The 23828-nt window shown below is 38.4% G+C and overlaps 1 protein-coding gene and 2 long non-coding RNA genes across 5 annotated transcripts in view; 2 read left to right on the top strand and 1 right to left on the bottom strand.

Moving 5' to 3' along the window:
• Positions 1-23828, top strand: part of LOC149098203 (uncharacterized) — a 443460-nt gene that overhangs the window by 76435 nt on the left and 343197 nt on the right. The window lies entirely within an intron of this gene.
• LOC110040843 (metal cation symporter ZIP14-like) lies at positions 2027-19389 on the top strand. 3 transcript variants are annotated; one of them, XM_089278813.1, is made up of 9 exons: positions 8956-9347; positions 11519-11690; positions 12084-12253; positions 12635-12796; positions 14715-14900; positions 15410-15602; positions 16194-16381; positions 17068-17247; positions 18415-19389. In XM_089278813.1, the coding sequence occupies exons 1-8, from the start codon at positions 9060-9062 to the stop codon at positions 17218-17220; spliced, it is 1512 nt and encodes a 503-aa protein (XP_089134939.1). In that variant the 5' UTR covers positions 8956-9059; the 3' UTR covers positions 17221-17247; positions 18415-19389. The 3 variants fall into 3 exon arrangements, with proteins under 3 accessions (XP_089134940.1, XP_089134939.1, XP_089134938.1); XM_089278814.1 differs by lacking the exons at positions 8956-9347; positions 18415-19389 and adding an exon at positions 2027-2814 and having other exon boundaries at positions 17068-17278; XM_089278812.1 differs by lacking the exon at positions 18415-19389 and having other exon boundaries at positions 17068-17278.
• LOC149098212 (uncharacterized) lies at positions 3570-4103 on the bottom strand. Its single transcript, XR_016204006.1, has 2 exons — positions 3994-4103; positions 3570-3808 (listed from the first exon to the last, which is right to left on the bottom strand). It is a non-coding gene; the product is annotated as an uncharacterized LOC149098212 (long non-coding RNA).

Genomic DNA, 23828 nt, shown 5'->3' with positions numbered 1-23828 from the left:
CCAATAACCCATTTGGAGCGAAAATTTGTATAAATATTAGTTTTCAGCTGCTCTTATACATGATTAAAGTGAAATGTCAGCAAGATCAATAGTTTTGTGGTTCGAATTTTAGTGACGTCATGTGAAAACCAGCTATACCTCAGTACTCGTAAAGTTGACTGCCAAATATCTAGTTCTGTCATACCTTTTTCGGCTCAATACCCTAAAAGGTACGGAAAAAGCTCCCGCTGTGGACCTTTTGAGGCTCAACACCCTAGGAGGTACCAAACCATTTTTTTTTACCCCTAAAAGGTACGGCGCGCAACCCGTCCTTTTTATATTGGAGTCTCTCTCTCCCCCCCCCCCCCCCACGGGGCCAAGATAGCTGGATATCGGCTAAGTTCTTTCTTGCGTACGTGCTACGGACTGAGACGTCAGTGAGAAAACATGCTAAAAATATCAAGACCAATATCCAGCCTTCTTGACCGAACGGCAATAGAGAATTTACTATGTGGCAGAATGAACAAACTCTTCTTGCGGGATACATCGCCCAGTCCCGAGCGGCAATGATACGTAGCCAATCTTAGCTTGCAATCACAGCACAGGACTGGGATATGGTTCATCTTGCCCACTCGCGCGTTCGCGGAGCTTGCCAGATATACATATGTTATTAAACTATCGTGAACGGGTCCGTATTGGACTTTTTTTTTTGTAGGTTTATGGACCGAGCTGCAACCTGCAAAAAGAGAACGAGACCAATGTTCTCCAATACGGACCGAGCAAGCTAGTATTATTATACTGGCTCTTTTTGAATCTGCTAAAAACTCTTACAATATTTTATCTGTTTCACCTACGGTGTTTGAAAAGTCCCGCGTGACGTTCTCAACCCATTGCGGTCAAAAATCCGTGACCTTTGAAGGTTACAGTATACCTTCAGGGGTGTCTCGCGCGCAAGCGATGTAGCGCGTGCAGTTTAAGCTGTAGATACCTAAACCCCTATATCAAATTAAAGCTTATGGGCCTGGCTATCAAACTATACCAAGAATTTTGAAAGAAAATGAATTGTCGAATTTTTCACGACCACTAAATGCGAGCGCCCGAATCACCTTTCGAAAACTACAAGTCAAAGCGAATTTCGTTTTTCGCCAATTTAATTTTTTCCTCGGTTTCAGGGCCCAAAGCGCTTAAAAACCGTGTCTGCGTTTTGGCATATTCAATTGCAGTAAAAAGTTACAGAACATTTTCGAAATAGGATTAAAAAAATGTGGAGTGATCGTACAAAAATCGCTCTCGAAGAAAAAGTATTTCGAAATTAACAATTCCCAGACACGCTTTTGTAGTTTATATGTTAAACTAGCCACTGTCCAAATTTAAGAGCAATTGAACAAATTCCCTTTGAGTTATAACTCTTTAAAGTGTCTGCTTCAAGTGAAAAAATTTATTCGAGAAAACAGCGCTAAGAAACATTTTCTGCTTCGTAAACAAACTCCGCCCACAAACGCCTTCAACTGGGTTCTCAGATAACTAAGCCAATCAGTGCAGGGAAAGTTTACTACCGTTAACCTCCTGGTGAAATTTACGCGCGAATCTCTAAAAAACTCTTGTGTTTCGCAATGCGCTCAAGGAACCGAAGGTAGAGAGAGAATTTTTCTGTAGCTCGGTTTTTCTTGAAGCTGGTCTGGCAAAATGGAGAAGACTAAAAAGGATACGAACGCTAGAGTGGCTGAGCGAAGGAAACAAACAAAAGAAAGCGCAGAGAGCAACTGTGTGTGGGCAGCTGTGCATGGATAATATTTCAAATGGTCTCAATGAGTCCGACGATTCGTCGATATCGGACTCATCAGAAGAGTCTCTGTCAGCATCCCTGTTATTGCTGTCAAGTTCCGAGATTTTTACAGAACCTTTCTTTTCTCTTACCGCGAATATTTGCCCGCCTTATACGATAACTATAGCTTCATCCGCGTGGCGAACTTTCGCTTCTTCACTCATTGAGGTATTTTCATTCGTTCTTCGCTGTTTTCGCTTTTTCGAACTAGTCCATGGTTTAAACGTGGTCTATGTTTACTTATAACTTAATAGAGACACGCCTAATACCAAAGATGTTGGGTAGTCAGAACAACAATGCTGATCAACTGAGTAGTCAATTCGTGACATCCATATAGGTAATTCCCGCGAAAATCGTCTCGGTTGATTGCATACGCGCTATAGGGCTGTCAATCAAGAGGTAAACTTTTACTTCCGGTGAAAACGTAAAACCGCCATTTCTCCGCCAATATTTAGCCTTTTTCAATTTTTTTTTTTCAGAAATTAGAGATTATTCTTCGACCACTATTTTGACCCAAAAATCCAAATTTGAAGAAAATTGCCGACCCGAAGGTATACTGTAACCTTAAACAACTCGAGATTTTCTCTTCATTTTGTAACAACACGCTCAACCCGAGCTGAGTGTCTCGTGAATCGTCCCTGTGACTGACGCGTGGCATAAACGCTTCTGTAGAATATTTTCCCAGTGAGCTCTGTAGCACTGATCGAGTGAACGTCGCTTCGATGGAATCAGCGAAAGTCTGCAGCGTGGCAACTTTATTGTCCTTTTTGGCGTTAATTCTGAGGACAGATTCTCACGTTTTCTCTCATGACGACGCTCGTAGCATCAATGGACCGGCAGCCGAGTCTTTTGTTGATAGTTTGTTCAAAGAATATGGTACCGACAAATCTATGAGTTTAAAACAGTTCAGTTCTCTGATGAAGGAACTTAAAATTGGTTTCACTACAAGCGAAGCGAAAACCAAAGCTGGATCAGGCAAAGAGAATGGAGTAAAAAATGGGCTTTTAGAGGTAAGATCTCCTAAAATGAAAAGAAACCAGGGGTGGAAGGGTAAAGCGCTCTGTTTCTGTCCACTTAATTTGTGTTTAAAGCTTATATAACTTTCACTCTCCATAGCTGGCCAAAATTTTTCCTTTTTGCTTAGTTTTACTTACAAGGAGAAAATGCAAAAAGGTTTACAAATTACAATGCCTCTGCCAACATCATACGGAAATCCGTCTGACAAGGCGTGTGTTCAGAGAACTAAATAGACCCTACCCTCGTGCTTGCCCCCTACCTCCCAAAGCGAAACCGGGTTATCTGCTATCATACCCTCCCTTTGACTAAGAACTCGACGACCCTCATGTAAAAATTTGTTTGGTCGTGCAATCTGTCTTTGAAAAAACCTCGTTCAATACTGATTCGTACTTCAGCTTTCCATACATGACCATTCATGAATCGCGGGTTTGCTGAATGGTAAAATGAGTTCCATGTTCCAAATACAAGTCTCAACGCATTCCACCTCTTTCAAGAGGAATAAAACACCGGAAATGCAAAGTTTACGATAACGTCCAGATGCAGGGATGGCGGAGCGTATTTTGAATTGAAGGTGGGGAGGGGGGAGGGGAGGGGCTTAAAAGCGGGCGCTAACTCGTACAGGTCTGGAGATATTTGTAAAACTATTATTTTATGTATTTTTTTTTATTGAAATTGGGGGAATGGGGGGGGGGAGCTAAAGCCCCCCAGACCCCCCGGCTCCGCCGTCCCCGAAATGCTGTGACCAGAGTTTTGTTTTTTTTACTTGCATTCGCTACCGTTTAATTAACACTTTCCTGACTTGTATCTACCTAGTCTATTTCTAGCGCTCTTTCTGTCTCACAACGCTAAGCTCTCTGTTACGTTGAGGTTGACCCTCAGGAAATAATCGTGATTCGGGTATGGGAAGCTGAAAAGGAATATTTTCATCCCTGAACGAGGCATTTCACTGGGACAGATCAGCTCAAACAAGACCAGCCATCTTCTGACCTATACAATAGACGGTCTAAAATAAGAACACTGGATAGAGAGTATCGGTACGTAATTCGTCACCTACAACCCGAGACATGTAAAGCCACATTACGTTTCTTGCAGGGCCTTTCAAGTTTAGAACTACTTGGTGAATTAGTTAAGAGTTCACAAAAGCGACGTGAGAAACATGAATAAATGCTTACCTTTCGCGAGCACGATTACTGAGAATTGATCGCGAAGACGCATCGATCAATGAATGAGTTGCCAGTAATCGGATACCCGTGTTTGCACAAAGAACTCTGGGATCGTCAGGGGTAAACATTGCAAGTCGCTTGAAGGAAATGTATGGCGAAAAGTTGTTTCGACGCCCGAAAACATGGTTCTGGGGAGAGATCAACGCTTTTTCGCCGTTGTTTTATCGCGAATGGATTTTGGCAATGTTGATACATGGAAAATGTAAGTTTTTGTTTGAATAACCGTGAAATAAGTGATAAAATTTACCGATAAACTCCCTTTTGCTTGCGTGAGGTTTATTGTGAAATACATTGAAGAATATTGAAAATTTCAATACACGCCTGATCTCGAGAGGCTACCCGGAGCAAATGGTAGAAAAGACCCTCCGAAAAGTTAAATATAAAGACAGAAAAGAAGCTCTAAAACAGAAATCGAAAATTGCAGAAGGAACAACTACCCTTTGTGTCGGGCAATTTCACTCAACCGTCAATACCAAACTTTGGAAAGGATAATCACGCAAAATGGCACTTTTAAAGACCAATACTCAGAGATATATTTAAGAAGCCACCCTTGATCTGTTATAGAAAAGGAAAATCACTGAAATACGTGCTTGTAAAAGCAAAACAAAGGCTTTGAGCAACACAGTAGCAGCATGAGTCGCGCGGACTCATTTGTCATTAAATCAACCCCAGAGAGTATAATGATCACCAGCGGGCTTATTTCCAGTATTACTTGAATGACCGAGCTTTCAAATAAGCCAAAAGTAGCCTGTACACAACTTAAAAGGCTTTACTGGGTTATTTCCTCTCGATTTATACCTAATTAATTTTGTAATATTTTCAGACCATTACGCGATGTAAATTTCACAATAAACCTCACGCAAGCAACAGTGTTTATCGGTAGATTTTGTCACATATTATGCGGTTATTTAAACAAAAACTTACATATTCCACATATCAACATTGCCCAAATCCATTCGCGATAAAAACGACGGCGAGAAAGCGTTGATCTCTCTCAAAAATCGTTTTCTTGTACCTCGAAACAACTTTTCGCCATACATTTCCTTCTAGCGATTAGCAATGTTTGCCCCCTGACGATCCCAGAGTTCTTCGCGCAAACACGGGTATCCGATTACTGGCAACTCATTCATTTATTGTCGTACTGAATATTTCATTGAACTACAGTCGAACCTCCCGTAAGCGACCACGAGAGCTTAGATCACATTGGGTCAAAATTTTGCCTCATTAGCATATGGTAACTGCAGAGAGCTACCCCATATTTTAAAAGTTTTATTCATGTGAAAAGTCAATTTTGAGAAAAAGTCCAGTACTTCCCAATGAGAAATTTCCGTGTCTTGTACCATCCAGGAATGCGATAATGTTATAACACCTTATTATCCAATTTCTGATCTATTATCTGTCGCTTAGGAGAGGTTAAAAACAATAGGAAATTTCAACTTTTTAGCTCTTAAAGAGATCGCGGTCGCTCATGTGAGGTGGTCGCTTACAAGTGGTTCCAAATACAGTTCAACCCCTATTAAACGGCCACCCCCGGGGAAATAGATAGTGGCCGCTTAAAAGGGACTGGCCGCTTAATAGAGGTAAAAACAATAGAAAAAACATCATTGGGACTTTGATTACTGGCCACCTAATAGGGGTGGCCGTTTAATAAGTGGCTGCTTAATAGGGGTTCGACTGTATAGTGATTTAACTTGGAAACTTTTGGTATTTTTGAAAGCTGGTCGTTGAGGAGAGGTGATCGATTACGAGAGGCGCTTACGGACCTTACGAGAGGTTATCGCAACCGGAGGTTGGACTGTAGCTAGCTCATTCGGTCCGTATTGGACGGGCCCGCCAGAGGGACGGGGGGGGGGGGGGTGGGTACTCTCAGAAAAATTTGTTGGGGGCCTGCTGCCTGCTTCCCAAAACCATTACCCTATTCAAGAGCAAAATCTTTGATTTTGCCTATCGGGTGGCCGGACAAAGGAAGATGATTTTTTTTTTGTATTAGCGAATATTAGTCGCTCGCTCCAGGGGGCGGTAAGATGAGAGACCCTGGAAACGAGGTTGTCGTTAATTTTTTTGACCAATATTTCTTCAATATGGACCTCACTCTAGTTTAGTTACATATACAAATATATCAAAGCTGATGTAACGTATTCAAATCATAATAGAAGAAACATGTGACACAAGGGCTGTGTAGCTGGTAAAAACAAGAGTGAGCCTGTTTATGGACCACACATTTAAAGCTAGAGAATATTAACAGTTTCAAACGTGGCTTAGAAACGTTAGCATTTAATAAAGAATTCCATGCTTAAGCGGTTTTTGTGGATTTTACTTCCACATGTGAATCATTGACATCAGGTACAAAAAGGAGTTAATTACAAACCATTAGCTACAAGTCAAATGAATTCAAAAATCCAGAGATCGATTTAAGTATAATTGCATACAATTGAGCCCCACTAATTCGAACTCAGCGGTTACTCTGAACTCAAACCCATTGATTTCAATAACTGCTTTTCTGTTTGAGCACCAATTTTAGTTCTTCCCTTGGCCTAAGTCAACTCCATTTATCTGTTTTATTCCCAACTACATTGATCTGGCTGGCATCAGACTACAGACTGATGCACCTCTAACGCTACAATATGTGATTTAAAACTGAAAAATTTTTGCTAACTGAACAGACCTCGTATTCAGCACGGTTTTCACACTGAAGAGGGGCTATGCCCGAAACTTTTGTGATTTTTCACAAGATACACTATGACATTTTAATTTTCTACCTTTTCAATTTTCATTTTTTGTTTTAAATTTTTATATCTTTTTAAGTGTCACGCATCAACGAGGGCTGAGAACAATCTATTTAATTTGTTTTTTTTTCCATCCTAAACATTCGTCCTTGTATAACTGGTTTTCACATGACGTCACCAAAATTCGAACTACAAAACGATTGATCTTCCTGAGATTTAAATTAAATAATGTATAAGAGCAGCTGAAAACTAATATTCATACAAATTTTCGCTCCGAATTGGTTCTTGGTTTTTTGATACACTACGCTTGAATTTCTAAGCTTTTGCATGACGTGGCATTTACATGACGGCTTAAAGAGCTGTCATGATGGTTAAAAAAGTGACTTATTTCAGGGAACTTGGCTATCTGAACAGTTCATGTCTTAGAAAAAGTATTCTTTTAATGTGTTAGAGTTCCTCGAGGGATAAATTCACGCTTTTGTAGCAAAACTCGGTGACAGATGTTTCTACTGGTTTCCGGCCGCCATGTTGGTGCCCATACGGATGGGCACCAGCATGGCGTCTCCATACAAATCTCTATAAATTTGGGTAAAGCATTTCTCCGTATATCTTGCATAAGAAAAATTGCTGTGACCAGAATTTTGGCAAGAGTCTTTGCATATTTACTTTCTTTCTTTTCTCAGATTCTGGACTTTATCTATTGAATGGTTTTGATTTTGATTTTGATCTATTTTGAATGGCATGACACTGAAAACCAGCAATGCTAAGAAAGTTTTGTCTTTTATGCTGTTGAGGAAATTAAGGATTGCGCTAGGTCAGTTGGACTCTGTTGTCTAGGAATGGAAAGTGTATGCCATTACGAGGCTATTTCAGAGAGTTCAGTTCATATTTGGAGACCCAGAGGTATATTCCCTCTGCTTTGATTGTATTAAGAAAAGTTCACCAGTTTTCTCCTTGATCTCTTTTACCAAAAGAATGAACAGGTTACACCGCTCGATTTGGGAGTCTGGGAATGAAAAATGAAGGCCTGGATACCAAGCTTACACCTTCGTGACCAGCAGGGTTGTGCCTAAATCCTACCGCTCAGAAGGACAACCGAGAAGTACTAGGAGCGAGTTTCCCAGTATTAAGCAAACAAAAATGTGCATGGACTTAAGTCCAATTACCTTATACGCAAGCTGTCCTTCTGGCTGGTAGTATTTTCAAGATCCTACCAGCCAGAGGGACAAGACCACAGAAAACTGAAAATATTTAACTGTAGAGTGATTCTAGTGTAGTATAAAACTAAAGAGCAATGTATCAAACTATTCTACAGATAAAATTGTGCATGGACTTAAGGCCAATTGCCTCATACACAAGCTGTCCTTCTGGCCGGTAGTATTGTCAAGATCCTACTGGCCAGAGGGACAAGATCACAGAAAACTGAAAATACTTAACTGTAGAGTGATTCTAGTGTAGTATAAAACTAAAGAGTAATGTATCAAACTATTTTACAAATAAAACTGTGCATGGACTTGAGTCCAATTACTTTATACCCAAGCTGTCCCTCTGGCCGGTAGTATTTTCAAGATCCTACCAGCCAGAGGGACAAGATCACAGAACACTGAAAATGTTACTGTAGAGTGATTCTAGTGTTGTATAAAACTAAAGAACAATGTACCAAGCTATTCTACAAAGAAACTGTGCATGGATTTAAGTCCAATTACCTTATACACAAGCTGTCCCTCTGGCCGGTAGTATTTTCAAGATCCTACCGACCGGAGGGACAAAGCAAAGGAAGTTTGAATTCAGGGATCCACCGAATCAAGAGCTCAATAAAAACATTCGTCCTCAAGGAAAGACGTATTTAAAAACTCTTGTGCCTAAGTCACAGACGTCTGCAGTGTTAGCTTACAAATTTACGGTTTACGAACTAGACGGGAAGAGACCCAAAGAAATATACAGCATTTGCCAAACAATTCACTGCTTTACTCTCTGCGCATTATTCTTAACATGTCAGGTAAATAAAAACGTACTTGTATTGTTGACCAACATAGTTTACCACTAGCAATTCGCGTATTATCTGATTGGTATAGTCCGCCATATTGGAATAGCCGACAATTTCCGAAAACTGATCGACTCGGAAACTCGCTCCTAGTACTTCTCGGTTGTAATTTTCAGCGGTAGGATTTAAGTACAACCGACCAGCAGGGTCACCCTGGCATTTTCACGTGTACCATTACATGCATGTGTTTAGAAACGTCTCTGGCATAATTTGGTGCACTGTAGTATTGATCAAACATAGTTTCGATGGAATCAGCGAAAGCCGGCTGCTTTTTAGCCTTGCTATCCATTTTGGCGTTAATTCCAAGAACAGATTCTCACGTTTTATCTCATGACGACGCTCGTAGTATCAATGGACCGGCAGCCAAGTCTTTTGTTGATAGTTTGTTCGCAGAGTATGGTACCAACAAATCTATGAGTTTAAGACAGTTCAGTTCTCTCATGAAGGAACTTAAAATTGGTTTCATTACAAGCGAAGCGAAAACCAAAGCTGGATCAGGCAAAGAGAATGGAGTGAAAAATGGGCATTCAGAGGTAAGGCTATTGAATTTTAGATCGAATCTCTTAGATCTCTGCTCTTGTATTCGTTTCGCGAACTAAATAATTCAAACTTTATGTAACATAAAGAAATATTTCTACTGAATTACATCTCACTTGTGTAAAGCCAAATTGTCCTTTTTGCTTCGTTCAACTTAAGCTTAGGTTATATGAAAAAAGCACGTTGGTTGTAAGAGTTTTAAAAGCTTTATTAAGTTTGCATAGTATGTCTAAAACATCAAACTAACTCGAAACGTCTGCTTTGCAGACGGGACGTTTTCTTCATTGAAGTGTAGTGAATATTAGCTCAAGTAACAAAAGAAAGGATAGCTAAGGATGCAGTAACGAATCGGTCTCTGGGCTTTCGAATTCATTTGACGTGGAACTTTCACATGTAGTTTGTAATTAATTCCGAAACTGCGGATCGTTTTTGTCCTTGATGTCAGTGATTCACACGTGGCACTGAAATCCACAAAAGGCCACTGCATGGAATTCTTTATTAAAATCCCCAGAAACCAAGTCAAGTTTGAAACTGTTACGTGATTTCTGGATTGAAAAAAAAAAAGACTTTGCTTGATTATAAAACGTGACTTTTTCGGGTAATCGATTGATGATATTTTCTTGTTTATGCAGGCAGTGCGAAACTTTTAATTGGCAATGCTCTACTTTAAAAAAAAAAAAAAAAAAAAAAAATTCCTTAAGGCCAGGTCTAAATCCGCCCTTTAACAGACTCTGCAAGTAATGTTTTGAAGTAGTGATTCTTTTTGTTTGGAATTACAATTTATTTATTTGTATTTTTGTTACAATGGTAGTCAAATTTCAGTGCATTAAAACTCAGTTGAAAAAATTAGTGTCTTCATTGTGAGGGAAGACAAATATAAACCCCCTCGATTTTGAAAAACCTGTTCGCCTATGAATGGGGCTCCTGATTGGTGCGGTGTGGCCATCTTGATTGACAAGTGTATCAAATTTAAAAATTAAAAATTTGAAAATCCAGTTTAATAAAATCCAATTTAAAAATTAGTGTCTTCATTGTGAGGGAAGACAAGTATAAACCCCCTCGATTTTGAAAAACCTGTTCGCCTATGAATGGGGCTCCTGATTGGTGCGGTGTGGCCATCTTGATTGACAAGTGTATCAAATTTAAAAATTAAAAATTTAAAAATCCAGTTTAAGAAAATCCAATTTAAAAATTAGTGTCTTCATTGTGAGGGAAGACAAATATAAACCCCCTCGATTTTGAAAAACCTGTTCGCCTATGAATGGGGCTCCTGATTGGTGCGGTGTGGCCATCTTGATTGACAAGTGTATCAAATTTGCTGGAATGATTTCGGGAATAACTCAAATGTGACTTACACAATTCTGTGGGGGAAGTTTTTTGAAATTGGACTAGCCCCAGCAAAGATTTGTTAGACTTGAGGTGAATGGTATTTAATTTTATTCAAAAGATACCATCTTTTAGAGAGTAAAGAGTTTGTGGCTGTATTACCTGCTGGATTCGACAAAGGCTTTTAAAATCTTTCAGCTGCTGTTTTAAAGCAATAGATCAAACAGGAACCAGGGAAGGAGAGCCAATCTTTGATAGTCTTACTTGGCAACCCCGCTTAGCATTACTGAGTTCTTTTTCTTGTCTAGATAACGTGAGTCCAAATTTTAGAACCCAGCGACTGGTTGTTGTTTTCTCTGCAAAAGCGAATTAACTCACACTGACAATTTTACAACAAAGGCTTCTGATTTCCAGTCGGTTCTATAATTCAACGGTTGATATTTTTGTAGCAGCAAGAGAATAAAATGACTGTCCAGCTAATGAACGGTTAAAGTTTAACCACCGGAAAAGCTGGTCTTAAGCTGAACATTTAGTTATTATTGCCCTCCACACAAGTATATATAATAGACAGGGGTTTGCAGGCAAAATGTTCCCTCCCTCACGCCACCACCCTGTGCTTCATCAATTTTTTTTGAACAGGAATGCTTGCTACACAGGCTAAGCTTGCATGTGCACAAGTGACTCGTTTCCTTGCTGGACCCAGTTGTTCAAAAGGGTACATGTAGTTAACCTCACCATGATCACCTGGATAAATCATGTTGAACATATGTCTGAACACTAATAGATTTATAAGTTATATTTACAGTTAGTTTATATTTTGGTTTCTATTATTTTGTTTCAGTGTTACCCAGCCAAAGTACTGTTTGAATCCTTTTCTGTTGATTCTAATGGGCTGAATCCAGAGAAATTTGAAAAAATATGCCCAGCACTTGTGGAGCAAATTGAGAGTAAAGCATGTTTGGTGGAAAAGGAAGTAGAGGAGGAAGAAGATACAACACAAAGTAAATCTCAAGGTTGGTATCCTGTCCAGATTCACCATCACTTCCTGATCATCGAGGCATCTCTCAGATACAGACAATATTCACTAGTCTCCTAGAGTGGTTGTTGAATTTCCTGGATATTAAGGAAGAAACTGTATTCTTGTTGCATGTGTCTAAAGAAGGAGTTTGGGACTTTTGTTGAATTCTTATGGTTGAATCAACCCCAACTTTTTCACAGTTGACTATTTTAGGGGTTTGACCAGAGGTAAAGCTAGATGCATACATGTAAGCCATCACACTTCACAGAACATTGGCAATCGTAATTTGGATTTAGGCTGGTGTCTTGTGGGTAACAACCACCTCTCTACAATGACCACTTGCCATTGTGAAGAGGTTGGATTATAATTTATTAATTTTCTTTTTCAGCATGGGGATTCGGGTTCTTGTCAGTAACCATCATCAGCTGTGCATCTCTACTCGGAGCCTTTGTTGTCCCATTCATGAACCAATCATTTTACAAGATTCTCCTGCTGTTTATGGTGTCCCTTGCTGTTGGTGTGCTAAGTGGGAGTGGAGTTTTTCACCTTATTCCCCACGTAAGTATTTTCCAAAAATCTCAATTAATTTTAAGTCTTAAAGTCTTATTATTGTTAGAATGATGCAACTGAAAATTTTTGTTGCAATTTTACCCAATTTGCTAGAGAATTTTAAATCTCACATGTACATGTATGACAATCTTAATCAGTTGCTTAACATTAGGTGATTACCAGTGTACAGCACCATTTATACAGCTTGGTTTTCAATTGGGTCTTGTAAAGCTAAAACCAAAGTGTGTGGTCCAATCACTCAGTCAGTGAGTTCATGCATGTAGGTTAATACCGTTTGATCTGAAAGAGAAAGTGCGACATTTGTCTAGAAAGTAGTTCACCTTATTTTTAGTAATCTACTTTGAGTGTTCTTTTCACATATTCTTTCAGAGCTTTGGTTTTGGTCTTGATGGTGATATGTCATATTTATGGAAATGCCTGGTCATCGTCAGTGGGATTTATTTGTTCTTTTTCCTGGAATATGCCATGAAAATGATTGTCAGATTCAAACAGAAGTCTTCATGTGATGATAGCGAAAAACAGCTAGTACATGTAAGTTAACAGTTATTGTGGACACATGGTTAAAATAAATGTAATTGTAACACTTGGCAAATCTTACAGTATTTAAAAGGTGAGGAAGTGTGTGTAGGGTGCATGGGAGGTGCTTTATACAGTTGGGATGGATGGATGTATGTACAGTGTAGCAAAAAGGGGCAGCTTAAATGGACCATCTTGAACCTCCTTGTCAGATTAGTAGTTTACAACGAACATGTGTCTGTCAGGCCTGCCATGTTTGTTTGCAAACCAATGCAAAATATGCACCAGTGATAAATATTAAAAAAAAAAGCTGTCAGTAATGGCATCTGATTGAGTGTCATGTCAAATGTAAATTAGGCAGGATTTTCTCATGCATGTTCAATTTCCCAAGTAGTTAACACTTTCGCCCGAAACAATTGGAATTTGTATTTCTCTGCTAGTTCAGTGGGAAACCAGGTGCAGTACTGGGACTGAAAAGGAGGAAGTTTTAGTTGTCAAACATTTGCTCACAAATGCATGCAATCTTATCAGTTGCATTTTCGAGACCTTGTTTTATTATATATTTTATATTATATATTATATATTTATATAAATAACTAAGCTAGAACGCTGTCTGAATAGAACTAATGAGCTATCGTATGATCAAGCATTAATGTCCATGAGCAAGTTAATGATTAACCACTTCATAAATTATACCACTATTGGTCAAATCCAATACCATACATTTAGCAAAAACTTAGACAGGAAGAGGTAAAAGCATAAAATCACTTTCATTGTAAGTCTTAGGGAGCCAAACAAGGAAATGTAGTTGTATTGCATAGAGTTTATGGAAATAAAAATGGAAATCTAGAAGGAATGACAGGGGGGGGGGGGTTACTGATTTCAGATTTCAGGCATGGGGAGAGTGGAGCATTTTGGAATTTCTGAAGGCAAGGGGGGGGGGGGGAATATGGAAGCTGTATATGATTGGGTATGGATATTTTCTGGAGTCACCCATTTTATGAATGAAGCAACCCTTTAAGCCCCAAAAATATAATTGCAATCTTTATTTTACTTATCAATTACTACATGTACACATGTATATATTTCTGTTGATGATAAAAGACTGTTGTTAAGTTTATCCACCAAGCTATAATTTAAGCTTTAGAAATGTTAAGCTTCTTGTTGATAAATACATGACTTTGTTTATTGTATATCAAACTAAACTACATGTACATTGTAATGAGGGGGACATGGGGGGCTCTGAACACTGCAACACTGCAAAAAATTTCTTTAGCACCATGATACGAACATCTACACTTGACATAATACTTTTATACTTCAACAATTTTCCACAAAATAAACACATCACAAAATTTTGTTTGTCATTGCCTATGTGATGATACTGCTGATGGCTGGACAAAAACAGCTTCGTATTGGATTCTTAATCACAATGGTACTTGCTTGCTATACAACTGTAAATCGCATGCATTGGCAAAGTTTACATGCAACATTTAGGCCTGAGAAAGGTCAAACAAGAAAACACTGCATTCCCAAATCAATTCATTTCATCAAACACAGTAGTGTGAAAAACACAAACATCGCACACTGTAGGGTTGGAGATCACCACAACACTGCAAGGTGAGACTTTATTCACCACATCACCGCATTAGAAAAACAACCAACACTACAACACGGCAAAACCCCAAGTCCCCCTCTGTAATAAAACCTACTAAGAAATAAAATTTTCTGAACTAAGCTGAAAGTAATAAATACTCAACATCATGTTATTTCAAGCTCCTTGTCTGAGCAAGATATTTTGATAACTAGTGTTTGTTAGTGATTGTTGAACCATACATGTAACAATACATTCATGAACATGTGTACACATATATTAATTATTTTATTGTAGATCCTTATTGACTTGGTTAAGATATTTTAATTGCTTTTCAAGGAAAATGCCAAGCCAAAAAGTGAAATTCCTGGTGCCGGCATAGCCGATGTTCAGCTTCAACTTTACAAGGTCAACCAAGACAATCACCACGCTCTCAGTAACATGTGCATGGGTCATGATTTACCAGAGATCCATTTTACTGGAAATGGAGTGAAACATAACAGCAGTTCAGATGATTCCAAGAAGGTATTCATGTGTATACATACACTTTGCCTTGCTGTGCTGAGCATTTAATATAACAGTACATAATTAATACAATCTTATGTAATTTATTGAGTTTGAAAGAAAATCATGACTGTGAAGGTGTTTGGATATCTGATCTTAATTAGCATAGATTTTGACGATTTTATTTCTCCTTAGTTTTAGTTTCGATTGAGAAGATATATCAAACATTCAAGAGAGTGTTTGATCACATTTCCAAACACCTCAAAGTTCCTCTGCACAAATACATGTACTCTGTCATATTTTCAACTCTCTTCCTGGTGTTTCGAAATGTGGTCAAACACAGTCTTTCGTGTTTGATATGTTACATATACAATGCTTTTGGGACACTTACTGCCATTAAGTCATGTGAAAATACTCTATATTAGCCGTGGTAATTAATACTCGTCTGACATAATAACATTAGGCACCGTTTTATTTCATACTACTGTAAGTGGTTTGCTAATGTTGCCAATAAAATACTGTTAACACAGGTTGTTGAGGAAAATGGTACATTATCTCTGGAAAAGAACAAAGTGGCCCCTGTTGCATGGATGATAATAATTGGTGATGGCCTTCATAATTTTATTGATGGCTTAGCCATCGGAGCATCTTTTTCTGGGTCAACATTTGTTGGTGTCAGTACAGCACTGGCAATATTCTGTGAAGAGCTTCCTCATGAACTAGGTAACAATAGTTAGATTACAGTTACATACATGTAAGTATTGGGAGGCACAGTGGCCTCATGAGTCATGGTAAGTGCACTTGACTCTGGATCAAAAAATACAGCACAATGTCCCCAGCAATGTTATAAACCCAGACCAGTTGATTCTGGAGTTGAGCACACTAATCATGTGGCCACTGCACCTCCCTTTAGTAGTAGCATACTATTATCATGTTAGTGTTGGGCTGTACATTAAACAGACCCCCTTTTCCCACAATTACAACTTCCCCCTCTATTAACCCTACTTAAGTTAAGTGTGCTTGACAAAAATACTGTAGGCCCTCAGGGAGATTTAAATACAGGACACAGGTGTACATTGTATACACTGTACAGCAAATACCCAGCATTGAAGGTGCTACAAATTTAGTTATAGGTATATATAATGTAGCCAAACAATAATTTGAATCTTGAGTTACTTAAAGTTCGTAATATTTTAATGTTTTGAAAGGCAACTTTCATTTTATGCTTAACTTTGAACATCATACAACTTCCGGATTGCTGCTTTTTGTTTTTACTTCTGTCAATTCTTATGAATCTTTGGATTTTCCTGGCAGGTGACTTTGCTGTTCTCCTTAATGCTGGCATGTCTTACAAAATGGCAATGGGATTCAATTTCCTCTCAGCCTGTTCTTGTTATTTGGGACTTGTGATTGGCCTGTTGCTTGGCTATGCGACATCAGCAGTCAAGTGGATCTATGCTCTGGCTGGAGGGATGTTTATCTACATTGCTTTAGTTGACATGGTAAGCTGTGCGTGCATGCGAGGTTTTAATTTTCCTCAATCAGTACCCTCCTTATACTAGAGATGCATAATCTGTCCTCGGCAATTATGGGTCTGCTATTTTATGGATCTAGTGCAAAGAGGAGATGCACTTTAGATCAGATGCTATAAGCCCTCAGTTCAGTATTCAAGGTGTTCAAAAGCAGAATGATAGCTTTTCTTGTTATGAATTATCTGTCTTCTGCGTAACATTTTCTGACATGCATAACATCCACATGCATGATAATTATTCCGCTAATGCCCCTCTTTATACATGCAAACAGATTATCTGCCTCAGCCAAGTTGTCTCTTGATTACGTTTAGTTAGTCGTTCAAGACACACTAGTAAAGCAGATAGGTCATCTTGTGCCGGTCTTTATGTAAGACACATAAAAAGGCACACTAAAAACACCTTCCCAAGACTGTTTGTCAAGACAGATCAAGGGCGTAGCCAGAGGGGGGTCCTGGGGTGCCTGTGACCCCCCCTTTTGTAACCCTTTTAGCAAACAACCCACAACAGGTGGCAAATAAGCCATGGCAATCTGGTGAGCCCCCTTTGAAAAATCCTGGCTATGCCCCTGCAGACTGTGTTCCTGAAGTGTAAAAACTGCAAATTTTTTGTCACAATTTAACTCGATGTTGAACAGTTTTATCATTTTATCTTTACAGCTGGAAGAAGCTTCTGAGATGTCTGTAAAGATTGGTCAAAACTCTGTTTGCAAGAATCTCAAGACCTTTGCTCTGCAAAACTTTGGCATGTTGTTTGGTCTTACAATAATGTTTATTCTTGCTTTATATGGTGGAGACATTTCTGTGGGATAATGTTTAAAATTGTTGCAGTCAATTGATGTGAGTTTTTTTAAAATTATTATTTCCTCAAGACTAATGTTTTTTTATAGTCTTATAACAAACACAACAGGCAAAATAATTTATTTATTGGGAGATTGAAGGGTTTTGTATCTAAAGAGGGCAAAGCAGCCTGGGCAAATTGGGTATGTTTCTTTACATTGAAAATATTGTATATATAAGAAGTCTTTCATCATACACTCACCTGAGCAATTGAAAGGAAGGAAGTGGCAGATTGGTCAATTGATGGGTTGTTTGCGATATTTTCTTAATTCGGAAAAAACCTAATTTGCATTCACTTTCAACACACTAATCCACGTATGCGATTTACAAAACTAGTTTCGTCTAAGACCTCTTCAGTTGATTGCTATGCAATATTTGAATATAATATATTTATATTCAAATATTTATATTTATATTCAAATATTGCATAATGATCAACTGAAGACGTCTTAGACGAAACTAGTTTTGTAAATCGCATATGTGGATTAGTGTGTCGAAAGTGAATGCAAATTAGGTTTTTTTCCAAGTTTAGTAAACTTTCTTGGCTTTGACAAGCAGAATTTCTCAGAATTGCGATATTTTACTTTGGTGATATCGCGAAGTCAAATCAAAGTACAATGTAGTTTCAAAATGTTTGTTAAGAATCCAATTGATGTCCATTCATAATACTGAAAGTTCTTGTCATGACAGTTCTGAGAATGTGGTGGTACATGCACATTTAGTTTTTCAATTTTCTTTATTCTCATTTCCTGTTTGCTTGAGAATGTATTGGTATTGTGATGAGAAATTGCATTTTGACGCTGCAGGTCCCTCCTGGGATTTAAAGAGTTAACCACCAGAGTACCCTATTGAGTTTTTATCACCTCTGTGGTGTTTATATATTAAGCCTTGCTTGCCAGTCTTTTAGATGTTTAAAACTTTAAAATCTTTTTAGGACTTTCATTGGTTTATTGACTTTTAGGACTTTTATTGTTATTTTAATTCTACTTTTAGTTGTCCAGGACACCCCATGTTAACAACATTTTCTAATGGGTTTACCCTGGTCAAATATGTTTACATTATTGTTATTATTATTATTACTATTTATTATCAACATTATTATTATTATTATCAATATTATTATTAATATTATTATTAATATTATTATTATTATTATTATTATTACAGTTGAACCTCCGGGTGTAACCACCTCTCATAAGCGACCACCTCTCATAAGCGACCGTGACCACTTCAAGAGCTAAAAGTTTGAAATTTTCTTTTGTTTTTAACCTCCTGTAAACAACCACTTGACAGATGATAGAGTGTAAATTGGATAATAAGGTGTTGTAGCATTGCTGCATTCCAAGGCAGTACAAGAGACGAAAATTGTTTCAATGGAAAGCACCGGATTTTCTCGAAAATGACCTTTCACATGAATAAAACACTTAAAACATGGGGTAAGTCTCTGCAGTTACCATATACTAATGAAGCAAAATTTTGACCCAATATGGTCTAAGCCCTCATAAGCCACCAGGCTTGACATTTTTGGTGATCGCTTATGGCAGGTTTGACTGTGTTATTATTATCATTACTATTATTTAGTTCACAGATGGCAAGAAAAGTTTGTCCCAGGCAGATATCAATAATAATATCAAGTTATTTTGTGTTGTTCCAGAAAATATCCATACCCCTCCCATGGAAGCTTTCATAGCTTGAACCCCCCCCCCCCCCACCCCTCGGGAAATTCCATTCTAGTGTCATACTTTCCTTTAAAAAAAATGGGCTTTTGAAATGCTCCTCCCCCTTGGAATTTCCATTAACCTTCCTTGGGGTGGGTATGGATATTTTCTGGAACTGCACATTATTAGTTTTAAATTTATAATATAATTGATTTTGTTGTAATTTTATTATAAATATGGTCTTCCAATGTTTAAAGCAGCATTTATTTTACTAATTCACTCCCAATCCAGTCGTGTTTAAAACTATTATTTCACGGGCGCACACTGGATATGAGATAATAGTTAGCCAACAAGGCATGCAGCACTGAGTTGACTATAATGTCTCATACCAAACAAGCCAGAGTAGAATAATGCCCTCAAAATAAAGGAAACTAAAATATAAAAACATCCCCCCTCCCCCAAGAGAGAGAGAGAGAGAGAGAGAGAGAGAGAGAGAGAGAGAGAGAGAGAGAGAGGGGGGGGGGGGGGGGGGTTTGCAAAATTATATGCCTGCTTACCATAAATTATTTGTAGAGCATGGCATAGTTTCTCATATGCTATGATGGCAAAGCCAATGGAAAGCCTTGAATTTCATTATCCAATGTTCCAGTTTGCAATAATTTTATTTACGTGGGAGTTTAGGTACTTTTAAAAATTTGGTAATTTGGTTTCATCTGCTATTCTGTCTTCAAGTGAAATAATAGATTATGATACAACCCAGATATAATGAATTCAATGGGTTTCAAGCTTTTGTGATCAATATAAATATCTAATTTAGATTTTTAATTCAGATTTTAAGCAGAGGGCTTGTTAAACCTGTGATTCTTGTTTTTGAAATGTGTGGTTCCATAAACTATCCATACCCACTCCAAGGAGGGTTATTGGAAATTTTAGGGGGGGGGGAGGGGTGGGGGGAAGGGTCTCAAAGCCAATATTTGTAAAGGAAGTATGACCCAAAACTGGAATTTTCAGAGAGATTTTAGGGGGGTGGGTGGGTGGGTGGGGGTTCTAACCAAAAAGACCCTCTGTGGGTGGGGTATGAATATTTTCTGGTTGTTTTGGTGATTTTTTTTACATAGGACAGTTACTCAGGTGAAGTCAAAAGTTACAGTAACGGAGTAGAGTGGTTTTCTATTGAGTGTCGTAAAACCGAAACCAAAGAAATCACTTGAGCCAATCAGAAAGAATACAGACAATCCAATGAACCAATCAAAGCTCGAAGTAAATACAATTGTAGCCGACGCGAAGCGTGGGAAAAGGTGTGCTAGTGAGTCACGATTGGTTTTTTTAACTTCTGATTGGATGAAAATATGACGTGAGCTTTTTTTAAGCCAATCGTGTAGCGTAGTAATACGCAAAACACAGCAAATGTGAATTACTGTACTTTTGATACTCGAGTGAAAACCACACTATTTATATAAATAAAAATATACTCACTTGATGTCTTGACTTGAAACCATTTTCATTTGTACAACAGACCATCGTTCGTGATAAAATAAGGACTTATCTAGTAAAGCAGCATTCAAATACCTTTAGACCGCGTTCAAGGTAGCCAGGGGCCAGTTTCTCGAAAGCCCCGGAAACTTTTCGGGCCCGCAAAGCCATTTTTAGTTAATCGGTATTTAAAGACAGAGAGGTGTATACGCCTGAAACTCCTTATATGAAGAGAACCTCTGTTTATATTAAGAATATGTGAATAAAACAGCTCTGAAGTCATAAGGTTTGAAATTTTGCAACGGCTTTTCGGGACCTTCGAGAAACGGGCCCCTGGTCGGTTTTAAAACCGGGTTTAAACCAGTGCACCCTCTTTTTACTCTACGTCTGAACGCGCGCGTCGTTTTACCTGAGCTGTGGACCATCCACGATGCATTTTTAAAGTATTTAAGTTCAGCAAACTAGTAGCTTACATAATGCCATATAAACCTTTGAGCCTACACTGAAGGTAGGCCGCCCTCGGTAACTTAAAATTGGCCCCCGAAAAAAGGTTATAATAGTATATTTTTAATGTATTTATTTACAGAGCTAATGTGTATGCCTTTTTTTTTCCCGAGAGGCATAAATTTTGCGAACAATTAGGAAGCTTGTATCTGGAACAGAGAAAAGAGAAACAACTGATATTTATGACGATCCGACATGTTTGTTGAGGCAAAATGACTTAAGCTCTCCAGATATGATCTTTAACCGTCATATAATCACAAAATATACCCTAAATCGCGCTTCTCGCGAAAAAAGGCATTAAACCAAATTTTGGTTCATGATGAATTGACCTTCTACATTTTACTTATGATTCACAAATATAGAGCCAATTGCTCGAAATAATGTTACTCCTTTTCTGTTTGTCGTCCAATTTGCTATCAGTTTTCAACAGCCAGAAGACTGCTGTTGTTTTAATGTTATTAGTATTTTTAATAGGCTTCAGGGTCCTCAGGGTTGCCAAGAACACGAAGCAATTTTTCACATACCGTTAGGTCTTCAGGTAAACCAGTTGAACGTCCAGCTACGTTGGTTTCACTCAAAGAAGATCTAGCGATCGATAACGAGCAAATTGTGATACTTACAGTGCGACTACTCGAACTTGGAAAAGAGTTAAGTCAGTGAACCGAACAAAGGATAGCGATCTTTTTGTCAATTCAACCAATAGCATTTTAGAATACGAACAAGAGATCTTAACAAATTAAAAACCCAGCAAAGTGCGAATTGCTGCGAACCTCTCGGGAAACTTTTCCATTTGTTGATTGGTTAGTTTCGATCCAAAATTTTGTACGCTTTTCAACGGTTTCGGTTTAGTTGTCGCAAAATGAGTTTTCAAGCTAAATCTTTCGAGTGAGATGTACAATTATGATAATTCACCGTCAAGGACTAAGTCTCTAAGAGTGAATATAACACGGAGGAGTCGATAGCATTTACGTAGTCATATCAAACAGACCCTTATTACTTGCCGTCGCGAGAAGCTACCAGTCCATTGTTGTCAATGTACGTTGTGATTGGTTAGTTTTAATCCAGGTGGCCCGGTTCGAGTAATCGCTCTCTAACTATTAAGTGGCATAATGTGGATAGGCTAATAAATTATTTTAAGTATTTAGGATAAGTAATAGAAAACATGAAAGAGGAGAAATGTAACGTTAACTATGCTATTTTTGCCAGTATGTCTGCTGTGGAAGGGACCTTGGCCTTTTCAGTTTTAATTTTTTTTATGTGTTTTTATTTCACGTGACATTTTTAAAGTGCGAAATCAAAGAAATTGTTATTGAAAATTGTGAAAGAATTTTTTTCAATGAAGCAATCCGGGGCATTACATTTGAATTTCTTGCTGCTGAAGATTAAAGAAATAATGAAACTGTGTTTTCACTTGTCATGCTTGTTGTTCTGTGAAGTATGGTTGCGAACAGAGGTTGAACATGGCTACACTTAGGGAACGCCAAACCGATCCTTTTTATCAGCTCTTTGAATCTTTCTAGTTCCAAGTTAGAACTCGAATTCAATAGTTTGCGTAGCCGGCGGTTTCGTCGTAGCCTTGGTTGCGCGAAAAATGGCGTCCCATCCAACATGCTTCTGATTCTATTTTCAATGTATATTTCTTTTTATTTACTATGTCCTCAAAAAGGACAGCACTGTTAAAGACATTGATACTTAATTAAGTCTCAGTTACACGTTATGCGCGGAGACCCAGGGGCAAGTTACTTGGGAGCAGAACGAAGGAAACCCGAATGAATTGTAGCAGCAACCTGAAAAAGTTTACAACAATTTGTGCCAGATTTACTTCGGCCCGCCCTAAGACATCTTGAATTTTAAGTTGATCAAATCCCATCTCCTGGGAAAAAATGTTCAAATGTCCCATCTTAGGGTTATAGTAAGGCGATCAAATGCCATTACCTTCCGACACATTCATGACAAAAATGAATAATGGGGAAGAAAAAGACTGAAGTTCAACCTTGATTCGAACACTTCTTTGAACTTCCGCTGTGTCCCAAAGATATTATTGAAATAAAAATAAGTGAATAAATGTTTTTCTACCTAGCTCTACATGAGTTCTCGTAGCTCAGTGGATAGAGCGCCCGCGCGGCGTTCGGGAGGTCATGGATTCGATTCCTGTCGGGGGCTCAGAATTTTTCTTTGTCCCACGCTCGTGTCATGTTGATCAGTCCACTTTTCACATTTCATTACCGAGCTTAAAATAAACCATTTTTATTCACTTATGTTTATACTTACTTCCTGGGCCGCGCTTTTCTCATTTTTTTCGTGCTCCGTTGTTTCGCGCTGCACCCCAACTAACCGAACGCCTGGAAGAGTCGAGAAGTGGCCACTTAGGACACAACACAAAGCTTTCCAAGGAAAAAAAGAGGAAGAGTTAGGTCATATATATAGGGTAACCCGCGTTTTTGTTTCTATCACTATTGCTCAGGCTGCCCAATTGTTCTCAATTCCTGAGCTGTTTTGTCCCGAGAAATCTGTTGGCACATATAGTAGTGTGTGTGTCGAAGTTTGTCACTTTGGTGTTGGGAAGAAGAAAAATAATTTTGTCAAAAGAAACCTGTTGACACTGGAACCAGACTCGGCTTGGAGTCAAAAGCGAACCCCACAGTGGGTATTTCTGAAGAAATCGAAGACGCAACAATTACCGCCGAAAAAACGAAGATCTCAAGATTAAAGCGAAGAGTTAAAATTTGCGTTATAAGATGGAATATTGACCAATAGCTATATTAATATTAAGAACCAATTTGCCTTGGTGTTGTTTGAACAGTCGGTTGTTTTGCTTTTCACGAACGTGTTCAGTTATATATGCTGAGAAATGCGGCTGTGAAATACACTCACGTCTAAATAAACTGCCAGGCTATGATTATAATCAAGAGATTATCAAGGAAAGTACCTTAATAATCCCTTGTT

The sequence above is a fragment of the Orbicella faveolata genome, unplaced genomic scaffold (assembly GCF_042242905.1).
Source record: "Orbicella faveolata isolate gen_17 unplaced genomic scaffold, um_ofav_v1 contig_46, whole genome shotgun sequence".
Taxonomy (NCBI): Eukaryota; Metazoa; Cnidaria; class Anthozoa; order Scleractinia; family Merulinidae; genus Orbicella; species Orbicella faveolata.
This window is presented reverse-complemented; position numbering and strand designations above follow the sequence as displayed.